The sequence below is a fragment of the Diabrotica undecimpunctata genome, chromosome 9 (assembly GCF_040954645.1).
Source record: "Diabrotica undecimpunctata isolate CICGRU chromosome 9, icDiaUnde3, whole genome shotgun sequence".
NCBI classification, from domain to species: domain Eukaryota; kingdom Metazoa; phylum Arthropoda; class Insecta; order Coleoptera; family Chrysomelidae; genus Diabrotica; species Diabrotica undecimpunctata.
The window spans coordinates 124,432,368-124,450,262 of record NC_092811.1 but is presented as its reverse complement, the minus strand read 5'-3'; the positions used below and the strand labels follow the sequence as shown (position 1 = coordinate 124,450,262).

Here is a 17,895-nt window from a genome sequence, read left to right as displayed (position 1 = left end):
TTCAAAAATTGATTTAAATGTGGAAAAATTGGTGGGGTTGGGATTTGATGGATGCGCGACTATGGCTGGTCAAGAGGGTGGTGTTCAAAAAATAATTAGAGAAAAACATCCCAAAGCAATATTTTTTCATTGTGCCTCACACAAATTAAATCTGGTTGTTAATGATTTAAATACTGTTAGAGAAATTCAGAATTGTGTGGGAATTATTAAAGATGTCATCAAAGTTTTTCGTGATAATACTTTGAGATGGCGATTAGCACCAAACATGCCTTTGTTATCCGAAACTCGCTGGTCATCAAAATACAAATCTATTCGAATATTTTCAGAAAATTTTATTGAAATCAAAAATGTTTTAGAAACAATAATAGCAGATAACAAATTTAATTGCTCAACAAGATCAAGAGCACAGCAGCTTTTATGTACCACATCTGATTCCACTTTTATAATTTTCCTAAATTTGATTTCCAAATATTCTTCTTTCTTAGAACCCATAGTAAACATTTTACAAACTAAATCAATAGATATGCTGGCAGTTAAAAATCATATACAGTTATTTCTTGATATGATAACAAAGCACAGACAAGAAGCGGAAACAACTTTTAAAACAATTTTTGAAAAGAGTACAAATGATGCCGAATCTGTAAGTATTACCCTTGAAAAACCACGAATCGCTCCTAGAAAGCAAATACAACGGTCAAACCATGCGGTTAATTCCGCTGAAGACTTTTTTAGAGTGTCATTATTTATTCCGTACCTAGATTCTTTAATTAGTTCTCTTGGTGTCAGATTTTCAGAAGACAATAATCCTGGTATGTTATTGTATAACTTGCATCCCAAAAACATAATAAAATTAACTGAAAAAGACCTCGCCAAAATAATAGAAATCATAAATAATTTATACAAAATTACTAATCTAAAAGAACAGGCATCATTGTGGCTTTATTATTGGAAAAGTCAAACCAATTTAGATGTAAAAGATATTTCAATGATAGAGCTACTAGATCATTGCTTATTTTACCCAGCTATAGCCCAAGCTATAGAAATTTCTCTGTGCCTTCCTCCCACTACATGCACGATTGAAAGATCATTTTCAACTCTTCGAAGGGTTAAAACCTGGATTAGGTCCACTATAAGTGAACAAAGATTAGATGGACTATATATGATGAGCGTTCATAGAAATAAAATAGAAAACAATCGAAATAATTTTATTAAAAAAGTAATAGATGAGTTTGGACAAAAGCCCAGAAACCTTCAGTTTTTATTTTCACAAGATACAGAGCACTAGCCTTCAATATCAAGTTTACTTTTTACGTTTTGTTGGGTTTAACATTTTACCATTTTAGATTCGTTTTAATAAATTATAATACATACAATACTAACTGAAAAAAAATGTTAATTTTTTTATAATAAATTATAACAAATAAATTTTTAATTAAATTTCTTCAATTGTTTACAACATAGTACAAATTTTTAATGTCAAATATAAATAAGTTGGCACCCAGCGAAGTATTTGAAGATTGCACACATTTGACTATTTATGCAATTTCGGCTAAGCCTGGTAGTAGAAGGGTGTACACCCTACCCTAACCCTTTCAACGTAGTACAGTTTTGAATATTTGATTTAATTTCCTAGTAAAAGAAATTTTTCAATTCAGATATTATGTTACTTACATCTTGCTTAAAATTGATTTTTTTATTCCTACATAAAAAATTTTGTATAATAAAATTTGTATGTATAAAGTCATACCATAAAATATGTTGTTAATAATTTTTTGTTTAAGATTACTTTTACTTTTCTGGTATTTCTTTACTGTTTGTAAATCATGTTTATATTTTTGCATTTTTGCAATCGGCTATTTTAGTTTTTATTAAGTTGTATGGATCAAAATAAAAATTTGAGTTGACTTGCCCCCCCCCCCCCCGGATTTTGATATATGGGCGCCCATGCCTCTGCCCTTCTGCAATATGGATATTTATATTAAAAAATATTATTAAAGAGTATTATATTAAAGAATATTATATTATTCCGATATTATAACTTGCAAGCTCTTCACTAGGTTAGTGACATCAAGATTGGAGAAAAAATTAGATTTCTACCAACCGAGAGAGCAGGCAGAATTCCGTTCAAATTATGGTATCAATTGGGTGTGTCAGAACAACAATGGTCCAAGTCCAAGCATTTTTTTTTGTTTTTGCCTTTTGTTTATTATCTCTAAAAGCCATTGTTTTCAATGGAACAAACAGCCAAGTCCTGTCTCCATTGGTTATACCGTAGACAGCATAAGATTACTGTTGTGAAAAGAATTTGTTATGATTTAGCGCAACAGTGAGTCAAGTCCACCTGCATCTATGAATGCGTTAGTTCAAACGTAATAATATTGTGTTCGATGTAAGCCGTTGTAAATGTTTCAGTTTAAAATCTGTTATAATCGTGTTCAGTTGTGAAATTTTATTAGTTAATGTGATATGGATTTAAATGAACAAACCGAACCTGAAAACAAGCAGGCTACCCGAAAGAGGTTAGAAATCCAGAAAAATGGCAGCGTAAGGCTTTGCGAAACAATGGCATGACACAAAACCAGCAGGGAAAAAGTAGTTAAAGGTAAAATTTTTCTATCTGAGTTTGACTGTCGCTGTCGGCGAAAATGTATAGAAAAAGTTGACTATTTCTTAAGACCTACTGTATCAGCTGGGGAAGATTTGAAAGATGTCTTGGTAAGGAAGAATTCCACAGCGTTATTGAGGCAAGGAGAAGAGCCCCAGCTAAAAATAAAATAAACGATGCTGATGTACGAGCCCACATCACATCTTTTCCAGCATTCTCGAGTCATTATTCTCGTACACACAACCCCAACCGTAAATATTTAAACAGTGAACTGACAATCAAGAAGATGTACGACTTATACGTAGAAAAGTGTGCATTAGAAAACAAGTCACCTGTTAAACAAAAGTATTACTGGAGTTCGGTCCTGACAGGTATACTAATTAGTGCGAATTTGTCAGCTCCAAACAAAAACTGTTATTTATATAGTAGTTATTGATTAAAATTTTTTTATTTTATCAATATAAGTGCATAAGAGTGTGTTCTCTTCCATCCTGTAAGTACTCTTTAAAATTATATAAAACAGAGTCATTTCACAGGAATTGATTGTATTTATCATAAGTCGACTTCGTCGATATAAAAACTCCAAACAAGTCTATTCGTTATCTATAACGACATGATAAAATTGCATGTTGTAAAACAGGTCCGTATTTCAGGTCTAAATTAAATTAAATTTTAAATTTAAAGAAAAGACGTTAAATCCAACTGACGGGACTTCTGACTACAGAAGCTCCCAAAAGGAAAACCATACTCAAACTTATTCATCTGCTGTGATTGAACAACAATTCCCTACCAAAGATCAAGCTATTATATTCCCAGCTATTGAAAACCTAAAACTTCAAGATTACTTGATTCCGCTAGGAATGTTGATCGAGCCCAAAAATATTCTATTTTCCTCACGGCTTTCTAACAACAGAGTGTGTATGTACCTTGCAAACAAAAACATTGTTGAACATTTTATAAATAATTATGGAGGGTTTATCGAAATTAATAATCAACGAGTCCAAGCACGCAAACTCGTCACTCCAGCAGAAAGACTAATTCTGTCAAACGTTTGTCCCACCATTCCGCATGTTTTACTAACTCAAGAAATTGAAAAATTGGGCCTTAAAACCATGTCTCCCATGTCATTTCTCAAGATAAGTGCCGGTTTGCCGGAATTCAGCCACGTTTATAGTTTTAGACGACAAATTTTTATCACACCACCACCTTCCTCAATACCTGAATCCATATTAATAAATTATGATAACACCAACTATAGGATTTTTTTGTCACAAGATTCCTTGGTATGTTTTTCATGTAAAAGGCAAGGCCATACTGCAGAAAATTGCAAAACAACTCAAGAATCAGTTTCTGAAAATTATAACACTCCTCACTCCCAAACATCTTCGCAATCCACACCTACCCAAATACTTCCAACTAACCCCTCAAAAACTCCAACCGTACAACCAATCATCAATATAGATACAACCCAGTCTACACAAAATAGCTCAAAACGCAGTTTGGAAGAAATAATCACACCTCCTCCAGCGCAAGATGCTGATTCAGAAAACCCAAGTCTAGACCCGTTTGTTAAACCAAATGATGCTCCATCCAAAAAACCAAAAAAAAGCAAGGAAAAGACACCAACTCACATACTCATGGAACCGGCCAAGACATTCATCTCAGAGTAAAACCCTCCATTTATTCTTGATTTTAATCAAATTTCCGATCTATTTGAAAATGTTTATGGTGCACAGGATCCAGTCAGCGTCATAAAAAACTACACTAACGATTTAGAAGCTTTAGTGAAAATGCTAACAGCAATATACCCTTACTTCAAACAAAGATCCATTAAATCTAGATGTACAAAAATAAGAAAGAAACTACTGATACATTTACAGATGACCTACTCGGATAGTGAGACATCAGAGACTGAAAGTGAGTTATCTCAGGGATCGAGTCATAAACTTCTGTAACAATCCCAAGTTTCAGTTTTTATTTATTATACACGGGCTTCTCTTCAATTTTGCAATGGAACATTAACGGTTTTTACAATAATCTTCCGATGCTCCAAATAATTCTGGGTAGATACAATCCAGATATAATTTGTCTTCAGGAAACTAACTTCAAAAATGAAAAAATACAAGCTTTAAAACAATTTAAAAGTTACTGCAAAAATCGAACTAGCCAAGAAAAAGCCAGCGGCGGAGTAGCTATCTTTGTAAAAAAGTCAATTGAAACCACTGAAATTTCTCTCCAAACTAATCTAGAAGCAATTTGCATTAAACTTAACTCAAGTCCAAATATCCACGTTTGTAACTTATACCTACCTTCATCAACGCAAGTCGACTCAGAAGCATTAACTGAACTGTTACAACAAATTCCCCAACCCAGACTTATTTTGGGCGATTTTATTGCCCACAACTTTTTATGGGGCTCTTCTACTATAAATACTAGGGGAAGACTGCTAGAAGAGATATTTGAACAGTCCAACCTTTCAGTCTTAAACGACGGCAGGCCCACTAGATTCAATATACAGAACGGTGAATCTTCATGTATAGACCTTACGATATGCGAACCAGGTCTGCCCCACAGCTCACCTGGGATAGGCTCGACTTTTTATACAATAGTGATCACTATCCACTTTTTATTCATAATAACAAAAACCAAGGTGGACAGACATTTACTCCAAAATGGAATTTAAAAAATCCTAACTGGAATCTTTTTTCCAATTTAATCGAAAGCAGTATGACCACATTTAAAAGTACCCCAAATATAGAAGAGACACTAGAGAACCTTGTTACCATTATCACAAAAGCAGCAGAAAAAGCAATAGGAAAGACCACATGCATAAAACAACGCAACCCTGTCCCATGGTGGAATCACGAATGCAAAACAGCGGTTGAATCTAGCAAAAGAGCTTTTAACCAATACAAGCGCTACAAAACTGTTGAGAATAAAATTGAATACAGAAAACAACGTGCTATAGCCAAAAAGACAATTAGAAATGCTAAACGCCAGTCATGGACTCAATATGTATCAACGTTAAATGCAAACACTCCCATGATTGAAGTATGGAACAAAGTCCGAAGAATATCCGGATTAAATAGCAATCAGAATATTAAAAGCCTCGAAATAAATGGAAAGGCAGTTACTAGTAATACTGAGATTGTCAAAATCCTTGCTAACACATACAAAAACCGATCCAGTAATACTAATTATAAAAAAATCTTTTATTAATTAAAAACAGCAAGAAGGAAAATAAGGAAATGAGCATTATACCTAACACAGGTGAACCGTTAAACTTACCCATTTCTCAATTAGAGTATACAGAAGCATTATCAAATCTCAAAGAAACTAGCGCTGGTCCCGACGATATTCCTAGTATTTTTATCAAACACCTTCCAGATAGCGCTCACAAACAACTTCTAAATCTGTTTAATATTATTTGGCTACAGCACAAATTTCCAGAAAAATGGCATGAATCCACTGTTATACCTATACAAAAACCTAATAGTATTAAAACAAGTTCCGAGTCATACCGACCGATATCTTTAACATGCGCCATGTGTAAGTTACTAGAAAAAATTATTAATAATAGACTAAGATGGCACCTGGAGAGACAAGATTTAATTATTCCAGAACAAAGTGGTTTTAGAGAGCAAAGGTCAACCATAGATAATATCATAGATTTAGAAAGTGACATTTCTGAAGCATTCGCACTAAGAAATAAATGTCTAGCGGTTTTCTTTGACATATCAAGAGCTTTCGATACAGCCTGGCACGATTTTATAATAAAAAAATGACATAGTTGGAACATCCAAGGTCACTGTTTTTTCTTTATTAAAAACTTTCTTTAAAATAGAGCTTTCAGAGTTAGGACAAACAACACAACATCAGATATAATGTATCCAGAAAATGGCATTCCTCAAGGCTCGGTTATAAGTCCTACGCTCTTTATAGTGGCAATCAATGATATTCTCAAAAATCTAAAATCGCCTATAAAAGCACGCGTCTACGCGGATGATCTTGTAGTTTTTTGTAAAGGTAAAAATATACAAAATATATTTTGTCACACACAGAACTTTATACAACACTTAGAACTCTGGTCACAAGAAACAGGTTTCTGTTTTTCCACTGAAAAAACTCGTTTCATCCTGTTTTCTAAGAAAAATATCATGAACACCCCCAACCTAAGACTATGTGATGAGAACCTAAAACGTGTAACGTCAATAAAATTCTTGGGCATGACATTTGAAGAAACTCTAAGCTGGAAACTTCATATAACAAATTTGATCTTATCTTGTCACAAGCGATTAAATCTTCTAAAAACTCTGGCCAATAAAGAATGGGGTGCGGATCGACAAACACTTTTAATGTTATACAGAACATTAATCAGATCAAAATTAGATTATGGATCTACTATGTATTCTACAGCCACTAAGACACTGCTAAAAAAACTTGACAGTCTTCACAACCTATCTTTACGTATAATAACTGGAGCTTTTCGCACAACACCAATCGAAAGTATTTATTGTGAAGTTGGTGAACCGTCCTTAGAAGACAGAAGACTTTATCTAAGTGTAGCATACGCCGCAAAAATCAGGTCTAACCCAAAAAACCCTACTATTCACAATTGTTTTACAGAAAAATTCCCAAATCTCTTCATAAATAAGCCAAGAACTGCCAAACCTTTCTACGCAAGGATTAGAAGCTATTTAAACCAATTAAACTACACGTTCCCAGAATGCTCAGTGCCTAACCCGCCTCATTTCTTTCGACAAACATTCAACAAACCCACAGTTAATCAAATCTGCGTTCAAAGATATGCTTCACAACTACAAGGATTATACACATATATACACAGACGCATCTAAATCAAATGAAGGTACTGGTGCTGCAGTCATAACACCAACATCGACAAATAAATATAAACTCCCTTCAGAGTACTCCATTTACTCTGCTGAACTATATGCTCTATACCAGGCCACCCTTGCTGTCAACACATCCAATAATACCAATTATATTATACTCACAGACTCTCTAAGTTCCGTACAGTCAATCCAATATGTCTATCCAAGAAATCCTTTAGTCATCAAGATAAAAGAAGAAATCCACACCGCCCAACTGAATGGAAAAAACATTATATTATTCTGGATACCATCCCATATTGGAATCCCAGGAAATGAACAGGCAGACAATGCTGCAAAAGAAGCTGCAAGTAGTGATAGTGCGGAGTGTACTAAAACATTCACGAGTGCGGACGTGAAAGCGGCAGTTAAATATAAAGTGCGATATATGTGGGAAGAAAAGTGGAAAGTGTCATCGGCGAAGCTACGCGATGTTAAAAAATCGATAAAACCCTGGCCCACATTACCAACAAGTCGGAGAGACCAGGTAATATTAACGCGACTCCGATTGGGTCATACGCGATTAACTAATAGCTACGTGTTCTCCAACAAACAAGAACCAAGATGTGACAACTGTGATGAAAAATTAACAACCAAACATATATTAGAGAAATGTCCAGCACTAACGCCAAAGCGCATGTTGTACAATATACCAAACAAACTTAGTGATATTTTAGGTCTACAGTACAATATTTCAAACATAAAAAGTTTCTTAAGCTCAATTAACGTTTTAAATGCTATCTAAACTAACATTATAAATGTAATACAAATTATTGTTCACTATCATTGTTCGCTAATAGCCAATTTGGCTGATGCGATTTTGTTAATAAAAAAAAAGTATTACTACCACGGTTTTAATACCAAATTCAATTTACACTTTAAACCTCCGATCAAAGACACTTGCAGAAAGTGTGACTCTTGGTCAATGAAACTGAAGGTGGAGAGTGATGAAACCAAGAAAGCTGAAATTGAAACTGCAATGTAATGGCACCTTACCAAAGCTGAAACAATGAGAAGTTATCTACAGAAGGAAATCAATAAAACTTCAACGCTGCGGTACTCGTTGACATTCGATCTTCAAAAAGCTCTGCCTTTTCCTAAGTTGACCACTTCAATAGCTTACTATAAACGCAATGTGTACGCTTACAACTGCGGTGTTCATCCTATAAATGCTGGCCCACCTATAATATATGTTTGGGATGAAACAGAGGGTGGAAGAGGGTCCCAAGACATAGCTTCAGTTCTCGAAATACATCTAAAAAAATATGCATCGACTCATCAAAAAATTGTTATATACAGTGATAGTTGTGGAGGGCAGAACCGTAACATAAATGTTTCGTTAGTGCTTCTACGGCTTTGCTATGATGATGAAATGGCTGTACAAGAAATAGATCTACGTTTTATGATTTCAGGTCATTCTTATCTTCCGTATGACGCAGACTTTGGGATAGTAGAAAGGTTCAGCAAAAATAAACTCATATACGGACCAAAAGATTGAATCAAAATTATAGAAGGTGCCAAAAAGAAAGGAGATCCTTATAAAGTGGTACATTTAAAACATAAGAATTTCATTTCTACAGAAAACCTTAAAGCAAACATTACAAATAGAAAAAAATTCCATTAATTGGCTTAAAATTCAGAAAATTAAATTTAAAAGGGGATATCCATTTTCAATCTTTGTAAGTGAATCAGTTAGTAATCTCAGGGAATATAGAGAAGTTTCGCTAACCAAGAAAACAACTGGCAGGAATTTAAAATCTCTGACCACAGTGAATCGTAGACCATTATACAACCAACGGCGTTCTGTTACATTAGCCAAAAAAAAATGACATGAAATCGTTACTCCCTTTTATTCCGCCAATATATCACCCATATTATAAGAATCTACCACTATTAGCTGATACTAATACCAGATCAATTACACCAGGAAGAATTACTGGAGTTCAATGAAGAATCTGGAGACGAATACCAATATGAAGATTAGAAGTGCGTTTTATCATGTTTTTGCAACATTTTGTTATTTTTTGATCATGTAAGCATTTTTTTACGTTTTGTTTAATTTGTGTAAATTAAATGACCTAATCAGGTGTTGTTTACACTTTAATTTTTCTTACTTAAATGTTACACTGAAAATTGCGACATTTAATTCAGTGCAACAGTTGGTCAAATCAAACTTTTTTTTTCAAACAAGAGTGTTTTATTAAACATTGCTAAATTTATGTTTTAACATTAAATTAAACAAATAAATAACATTTAAAAAAATATATCAAGATTACAACAAAAAAAAACTAGAATTTACTATATGTAAGAATTAATTATCTGTACTAGAATTTACTATATGTAAGAATTAAAAACACTTATTTTCTCAAAATGTCTAAAACTGGACTTGGACCATTTTTTTTGTTCTGACACACCCAATTATCATCTCCATACAGTAAACAGACTCATTGAAAAATCTATAGAATACAACAAACCTCTTATCCTCACTTTCATAAATATTCATAAAGCGTTCGACACGATCAAAATAGACAGCCTGATAGAAGCAATTAATGACAGCAGGATGGACCATAGGTTTGTGAACTTATTTACATAAATGTCACTTGGACTGTCAAAATACACGATAAAACCCGACCAATAAAAATAAAACGTGAGATAAGGCAAGGAGACACATTGTCACCGAAATTATTCATAACGGCATTAGAGTATGCCTTTAAGATGGTCAATTGAAACCACAGAGGAGTAACAATAGACGGCGAAATGCTTAAACATCTCCGATTCGCGGATGATATTGTCCTTATCACAGATAATTTAGGAGAAGCCACCGATATGTTAAATGAATTGGACTTTGCATGTTCGAAAGTGGGCCTCAGAATGAATTTGTCCAAAACTAAGTTTATGACAAATATGGTTCCCAATAACCATTTAACTATTCAAGATAAAGTGGTAGAAATGGTGGAGAAATATACGTATTTGGGTCATAAAATAAGAATCAGCAGGGATAACCAAACATGCGAAATCCAAAGACGAATTACTTTAGCGTGGGCATCCTTTGGAAAACTGCGAGACATACTTAAGGCCAATATACCAATGAGCATCAAGAGAAAAGTATTTGACCAATGCGTATTACCGGTCATGACCTATGTATGCGGCGGGAACTATGACTCTATGCTGGGAGTGACGTTTCGGGACCGAATAAATAACGAAGATCTGCGAAGAAGGACAAGTATTATATATATATATATATATATATATATATATATATATATATATATATATATATATATATATATATATATATATATATATATATATATATATATATATATATATATATATATATATATATATATATATATATATATATATATATATATATATATATATATATATATATATATATATATATATATATATATATATATTGCGTATAATGTTGTGGAACGCATAGTGGAACTAAAATGGAACTGGACAGGCCATGTAGCGAGAATGCATGACTCATTATTGATAAGTAAAATAGATAGATAGATAGATCTTTATTTAAATAGACCTAATATACATACAATATAAAGAAAGTAAATTAAATTTAAGTAAGCTTTTAAAAAAGAGCGAATTCATCGTACGTTTATACATAGTTCTAGGTACATATATGTCATATAAACCTCGGGTATTATAAGAATGAATACTTTCGTTGAAAGAAATGAATTCTTGAAAATATTCAGGTGATAAGCCATTTACTATTTTGAAGACCAAAATCATGGTGAAATAAAACAGTCTATTTTCAACAGAGAACCAATTTAGAGTATTTAACATCGTCCCAATTGGGGTACGGCGATTTGTTTTAAGAATTATTCTCATTCCACGGTTCTGTAATTTTTGTAGCATGTTAAGTTTATTAAGGATAAATAAATATAAGATTGATGAGCAATAGTCAAAATGAGGTTGAATAATTGTGTTATATACTGTTATTTTTGACTCCATTGATAAATTTTGAGATATTCTACTCAGAAAGTAAAGTTTTTTTGATATTTTTTTATGAAAGTACTCGAAGTGACTCTCAAAATTCAGAATGTTGTCAAGCTGAAATCCCAAATATTTAACTGTTGTGACAATTTCAATTTTTTCATTAATAATATTTAAATTTATGATTTCAGAATCAAGCAACCTATATTTATGTTTGGTAGTGAAAACCATTGCCTTTTTTTTACATTCAACTTCAGTTTATTCATTTTTAAATATTTATTAACCATATCTAAAATAGTGTTTATTTTTTGAATAGCTACATTAAAATCTTCATCACTACAACAGATTAGAGTATCATCGGCAAAAAGATTAATAAATTCACAAATTACAAAAATATCGATATCGTTAATGTACAGAATAAATAAAAGGGGGCCTAATACACTACCTTGAGGAATCCCTGTATTACTATCCATTTCAGATGACAATTGGTCTTTAAATCGAACTTTTTGTTTGCGATCTTGTAAATAATTTTCTAACCACGCAATTACTATACCTCCTATACCATACTGTTTAAGTTTAGAAATCATTAGTGTCCTTTCAATGGTTTCAAAAGCTCTTTTTAAATCAAGAAATACACCGACTACGTACTTATTTTTTATCTAAATTACTCTTTATGTGACATAATGTAACTTGTAACGCTGATTCACAAGAGAATTGTTTTCGAAAACCTGATTGATTATTGATTAAAATTTTATTTTTTGTTACATGTTCTAATAATTGTTCATAAACAGCAATTTCTAATATTTTCTCTATATGAGGTAAAGTATTGATTGGTCGGAATTCTTCAGCTTTGATAGTGTTGGGTGTTTTTTAAATAGGGGTGATGGTGCTTATTTTTAATACATCAGGAATTCTACCCGTAGTAAGAGATGTATTATTTAAATTTAACAAACGTGCCCAATGGTTTCAAAAACTTCCTTTACCATTCTGCAATTTAACGCTTCATGTAGTAAGAATTTATTATCTAAATTGCCAACAATTTTTCGTAAATCCTGCATAAAGGACTCTTCACAAATCACAAATTGGAGGCCAAGAGCAGACAAACGTAGTAGAGGAAGGCCACCTACACGTTTGGGCAGACAACATCATGCGTTTCACCAAAAATTACCAACAAAGATCACAAAACCGCAAAGAATTGAGAAGTTTAAGGGAGGCCTATGTCCAGACGTGGGCGTGATAAATGAAGACTGGATGCTGATGATTATGATGAATTTGCAAGACACAACGAAATCGAAATGTAATCTCAAACTGCCAAACCAATACATCATTTGTCCAATGGGCGCCACTAATAAAGCGTAATATTGCTAATTTCAGTAAAAATCACTAAGTACATTTAGTGATTTTTGCCTGGCAGGGCAAAGTGTTCTTTGTGACTTACAGACTTATGCACTGATATGCAACCAGTTATACATCACGCATATACTATAATATGACTTTTGCCAGATAATAGAATCTGCCTTTTTAAAGGCGTTGGTGTATTTACCTAAGAATTGTATAAAATGGACTTAATGAGTTGTGCCATAACGTCGACGATATGTTTATTTCTGTATGTCCTTATATCTGAAGAAACCGTTTGTAATTTTCAGGTCGTCAAGTTCACACATCTCAAGTAGTCTTTCTCCATTATCATTTGTCACATCTTAAAAACGGCCTATTGTGCTATCTGTATATGTAGGTCTCCCGCTATGATTTCTTGTGTAGGTCACTTTTTTGATACGGAACTTTTCTACTACGGAACTGTTATTAGTAGGGCTGTATGCTCCCAATATCACTATTGGCATGTCATATATTTTCACTAATATAAGGCAGATATCATATCAGATTTCATGGTTGTCAGCCGTACAAATTTAGATCCCGGGGCACTAATGGCAGGTAGCGAAGAGATCCAGAGAGTCGACAGATTCACTTACCTCGGAACTACCCTCAACGTACAATGGGACTACGCTCAAGAGATTAGATCCAGAATTGAAATGGCACGGTCTACATTTATTAAGTTGAGATCCTTGCTGTGCTGCAGTGATCTCAGTTTGGGAACCACGATGCGGATAGTGAGGTGCTACGTTCTTCCAGTGTTACTATATGGAGTTGAAGCCTGGACACTGACGCAAGCCACTGAAAAACGAATCGAAGCCTTCGAGATGTGGATATACAGAAGGATACTAAAAATATCTTATGTGGACCATGTCACCATCGTTGAGGTCCTACAGCGCATGACAAAAGAAAAAGAAGTGCTTAATTTAATTAAACAACGTAAGCTTGAGTACCTCGGCCACGTGATGCGGAACGAAGAAAAATATCGAATTCTTCAACTTGTTATGCAGGGTAAAGTATTTGGCAGAAGAGGACCGGGACGCCGTCGTATCTCGTGGTTGAAAAATCTCCGACAATGGTTTGGGATGACCTCAGCGGAGCTGTTTCGCAGAGCAGTCAACAAAACCATGATAGCCTTGATGATCGCCAACATCCGGACCGGATAAGGCACTGAAGAAGAAGAAGAAGAAGAAGGCAGATATCAAGCAGAGTTCTTTTATTAAATCTTGCCCAAGTAGTACGGCTCAGTATCCCCAAATAGCTCCTCTTACTGTTGTCCTGTGCTTGTTATTTGTATAAGTGTATTTAAATGTTTGTGATAGCCTACATTTTTTTTATGAAATGTCCCTGAAGATGCGCTGAGAGCGAAAGTACTTGGGCACAATTTAATAAAAGAACTGTTTGATATCTACCTTTCCCACCCTGGCCCTGCTAGCTCTTCCACTCAAACAGTAATATCTGATATCATCTATAAATTGTGTTATTTCTCTTTTCCCTTTTTTTCAATTATTGATTTATTTGTTTAATATTAATTTCCTAACTATTCAACTGAATTGTTTTATAGAACTGATTCTTATTTTTAAAATATTAGTTACTTTAAAATCAGTAACTAATTTTAGTTTTCAAACTTAGTCAGCACCATCCTACTCATTAGAATATATCTTGATAAAAGTTCCTGCAATAATTCTTCTGCAGTCTTGCATTTGAAATCTTCTTCTTCTTCTTCTAATGGCGCTACAACCCTTTGTGAGTCTTGGCCTGCTTAACAATGTTCTTCCATTCTGCCCTGTCGGATACTTTCCTTCGCCACTGTCTGATGTTCATGGTTTTAAGATCCCTCTCTACGTCGTCTATCCATCTTTTACGGGGCCTTCCTCTTGTTCTGTTTCCTTGGGGCTTCCATCTCTGGACTACTTTTACAGCTCGATTATCTGGCATTCTTTCTAGGTGACCAAGCCAGTTTAGTCTTTGTGACTTTACAAATCTGACAATATCTGCGCTCTGCATTAGTTCATCCAGCTCGTGATTCATTTTAATTCTCCACGAACCATCGCTGCATTGGGTTGGTCCAAATATCTTCCTTAGTATTTTGCGCTCAAATATTCTCAGTTGATTTTCATCAGTGGTTGAGAGGGTCCACGTTTCACATCCATATGTGACCACTGGTCTAATTACTGTTTTGTAGATTCTCAGCTTAGACTCACGATTCAGTAACTTACTTTTCATTAAGTCTTTGTATGCATAAAAGCACTTATTACCGCTAAGAATCCGTGCTTGTATTTCTTGACCGATGTTGTTGTCATTTATTATTGAGCCTAGGTAGGGAAAAGTGGAGGCATATTTGTAGGTATGGTTGTCTACCTTCAGATTCTCATGTTCATTCGATTTTGTGCACTCCATATATTTAAAGAAAAACAATATATAGGATATAAAAGTTTTATTATACCAATTATCTTACATAACCTCATCATAACAATATGGTCTTAATAATCAAAGTTGTATTCAAAATATGATGTATCAAAAGTATGAACTCTAACAAAACCGTCTTCTCCTCCAGAACTGTAACCCTTTCCATCGGGATGGAATGCTACACTGTTTATGGGACCAAAATGACCCTTTACTCTTCCAAACTCTTCTTCGAATATCATATGGAAGAACCTAAAGCAATGTTGAAGTTATTAATTATAATGTTGTTTCATGTTTAAACAAATAATTTGTCAAAAATGAATGGAAAAGAGCATCCATATTTATAGATGTCTGCAAATAGTAAAATAAGTAGCATAATGAAACAATATCAAACAGAAAAAGGGAAAGGGATAGAAGATCCTGCAATAACATTGTCTGTATCTCAAGTACATGAAGCTGAAAGGTCCAATTTAATGCTCGTAATTAAATAATTGCAGCTTTTATTGTATAATTTAACTAAAGAGATATGAAATACCAACCTTGAATCGAACTTTCCAGCCTTAGCTGAGGTGGTGGTTACATCCATAGCATCCTGACCACCACCAAGCACTACATGGTCAAAGATGGGACTAATGGCTGCCGAATTTACAGGTCTCTCAGTTTTGTATGTTTTAAGAAGTAGCAAATCATTTTTATCAAAAAGTTTAGCTGTATGATCTTTAGAAGCTGTGATGAACATGGTTTGGTCCTTATTCCATTGCATGTCATTGATGAGAAGATCATGTTCCCTGACTTTGTTTAGTTGTTTACCAGTCTAAAAATATCAGACAAAATTAATGAGAATTATTAATCCTATTGAGATATTGGGACTGGGACCAACTTTTTATAAGCTTAAATAATTTTTTATTGTTTGTAAGAAATTTGAACATAGATGCTCATAGAAAGTTGATTAAGGAGATGATGTCATCCATTTTAAAACATTATTACTACATATTATGCACCTTGGATCAAAATCTAGGTCAACTTTGTTTTATTTTTGTTATACTGTTTACTTTTTGATGTGCGATTTGATCCTGCAAATAATTATTACTGAGTCGCTCACCTAGAGCTTCAATAAAAATAATTTCCCCAAGTTTATATATAAATTTCACCAAAAATTGATTATTAGTACCTCTATAGACCTGCTTACACAGTTTTTTTGTTTATATTCTGACATCATCTGAATCACAGGACACTTTTTTTTAAGTGTTGGCCTTCTATGAGTGTCTATATTCATGAGTAGGACACATATGTACCAGTTTTGCGAAAGTGTTAAATAAAGCTAATTGTTGCCTTTACCTTAAGATCCCAATGAATAAGTTCTCCATTTTCATGGCCTGTAATAAAACTTTCATCTAAACTATCCCACAAAATAGATGATACTCTAGATCCCGTTATGGGCACTCTCAATATGGGCTGCTGGTTACCTGTGCTATCATCTACACACCTAGTATCTACAACAAATACCTCACAAGGCTGCTTCATAGCTTGATCGGTAGTATATACAGCCATATTAGCCGAGTAGCTGAACATGCATGTCCTAACTGCAGAAGCGGAATTAATGTTTCCTATTTCTTTACCAGTTTCACAGTCCCAAATTTTGCATGTATTGTCACCAGCACCTGACATGAATCTGGTTGACGTCCAGTCAATGTCAATACACCAGATAACTCCCTGATGTCCATTAAATGTACCCAAACGTTCTCCATTGAGAGCATACCATACATCTGGTTTGTTACCTTTAGATGCTGAGAACAAGAGGTCGCCTTCTCGATTATATTTAATTTGCGTGATGGCACGTTCGTGCCCTTGCAACATAATCGGCTTCTAAAAAATTAGAAACACAAATTAATAAGCTATATTTGAATTTGAGGTTAGTGTTCAATATAATAATATGGTGAAAAATAACTTCTTAATAAAAGTGCATATATTCAGAGGAGTATTTGAGACGTATACTTACCATATTGGAGATCAATCTTTAACTTGGGTTAATTATTTATTATATCTTATGTTATTTATTAATAATGTGAACTTCTGACACATTGATGAGGAAAGAACCGGGGTTAAGATTTCTACTTTACCAACACTGACACTGTCTACAGTACAGAGCCCTCTAGCAAGGTAAGTCCTATAGAAAGATTTGGGAGAGTGTTTCTAGCGCCAATTGCGAACGGGCCTAAAACTAATTTTATTAGGGGGCAAATTCAAAACGTAGGTTCTAAATGTCGTCGTAGCAAGAGTGGACCTATGAAATTATCCACTCTGCTGTACGCTCTGCTTAGGGGGCTTCGTGAATTCGATGTGCGAAACACCCTAGGCACTTATCCCTTATTCTAGTTGGGACGTTGAATTGTTTCTTTTTGAAGGATAAATAAAACTCAATCGTAGGAGGAGCAAAGCCCCGCTAGTCGGCTCCCTAGAGTTTAGGGCTCTAGGAGAGACCGAGGTAGGCTGTCCTTTGGTTTGGAAATCAACCAATATTTATACATAATATTTTACAAAATTCCAAACCAAAAGACCAATGTGAAAATGGGAAAAGGAAGGAAGGCGAGGCGATGCGCGCCAAAAGTGCTTATTGGTCACTCTGACCGAGCACTTGGCGAAATAAACATCTAAACTTCAGCA

General features: G+C 34.1%; 1 protein-coding gene and 1 pseudogene across 1 annotated transcript; one reads left to right on the top strand and one right to left on the bottom strand.

Annotated features, from left to right (window-relative positions):
* The first annotated feature begins 2,466 nt into the window (after window positions 1–2,466).
* LOC140451309 (uncharacterized) lies at window positions 2,467–9,444 on the top strand (annotated as a pseudogene).
* Window positions 9,445–15,247: 5,803 nt separating this feature from the next.
* Window positions 15,248–17,384, bottom strand: eIF3i (eukaryotic translation initiation factor 3 subunit i). The gene is made up of 4 exons (XM_072545188.1): window positions 17,231–17,384; window positions 16,570–17,097; window positions 15,771–16,045; window positions 15,248–15,483 (listed from the first exon to the last, which is right to left on the bottom strand). Exons 1-4 carry the CDS (start codon window positions 17,231–17,233, stop codon window positions 15,309–15,311), a joined length of 981 nt encoding a protein of 326 aa, XP_072401289.1. The 5' UTR covers window positions 17,234–17,384; the 3' UTR covers window positions 15,248–15,308.
* Between the last annotated feature and the right edge of the window lie 511 nt (window positions 17,385–17,895).

Bases quoted from the DNA above. Each gene is read 5' to 3' on its own strand.
- eIF3i (XM_072545188.1), bottom strand. The intron at 16,046-16,569 runs GTAAAGGCAACA...TGATATTTTTAG, and splicing joins TTATTCATTGGGATCTTAAG to ACTGGTAAACAACTAAACAA. The intron at 15,484-15,770 runs GTTGGTATTTCA...ACATTGCTTTAG, and splicing joins GCTGGAAAGTTCGATTCAAG to GTTCTTCCATATGATATTCG.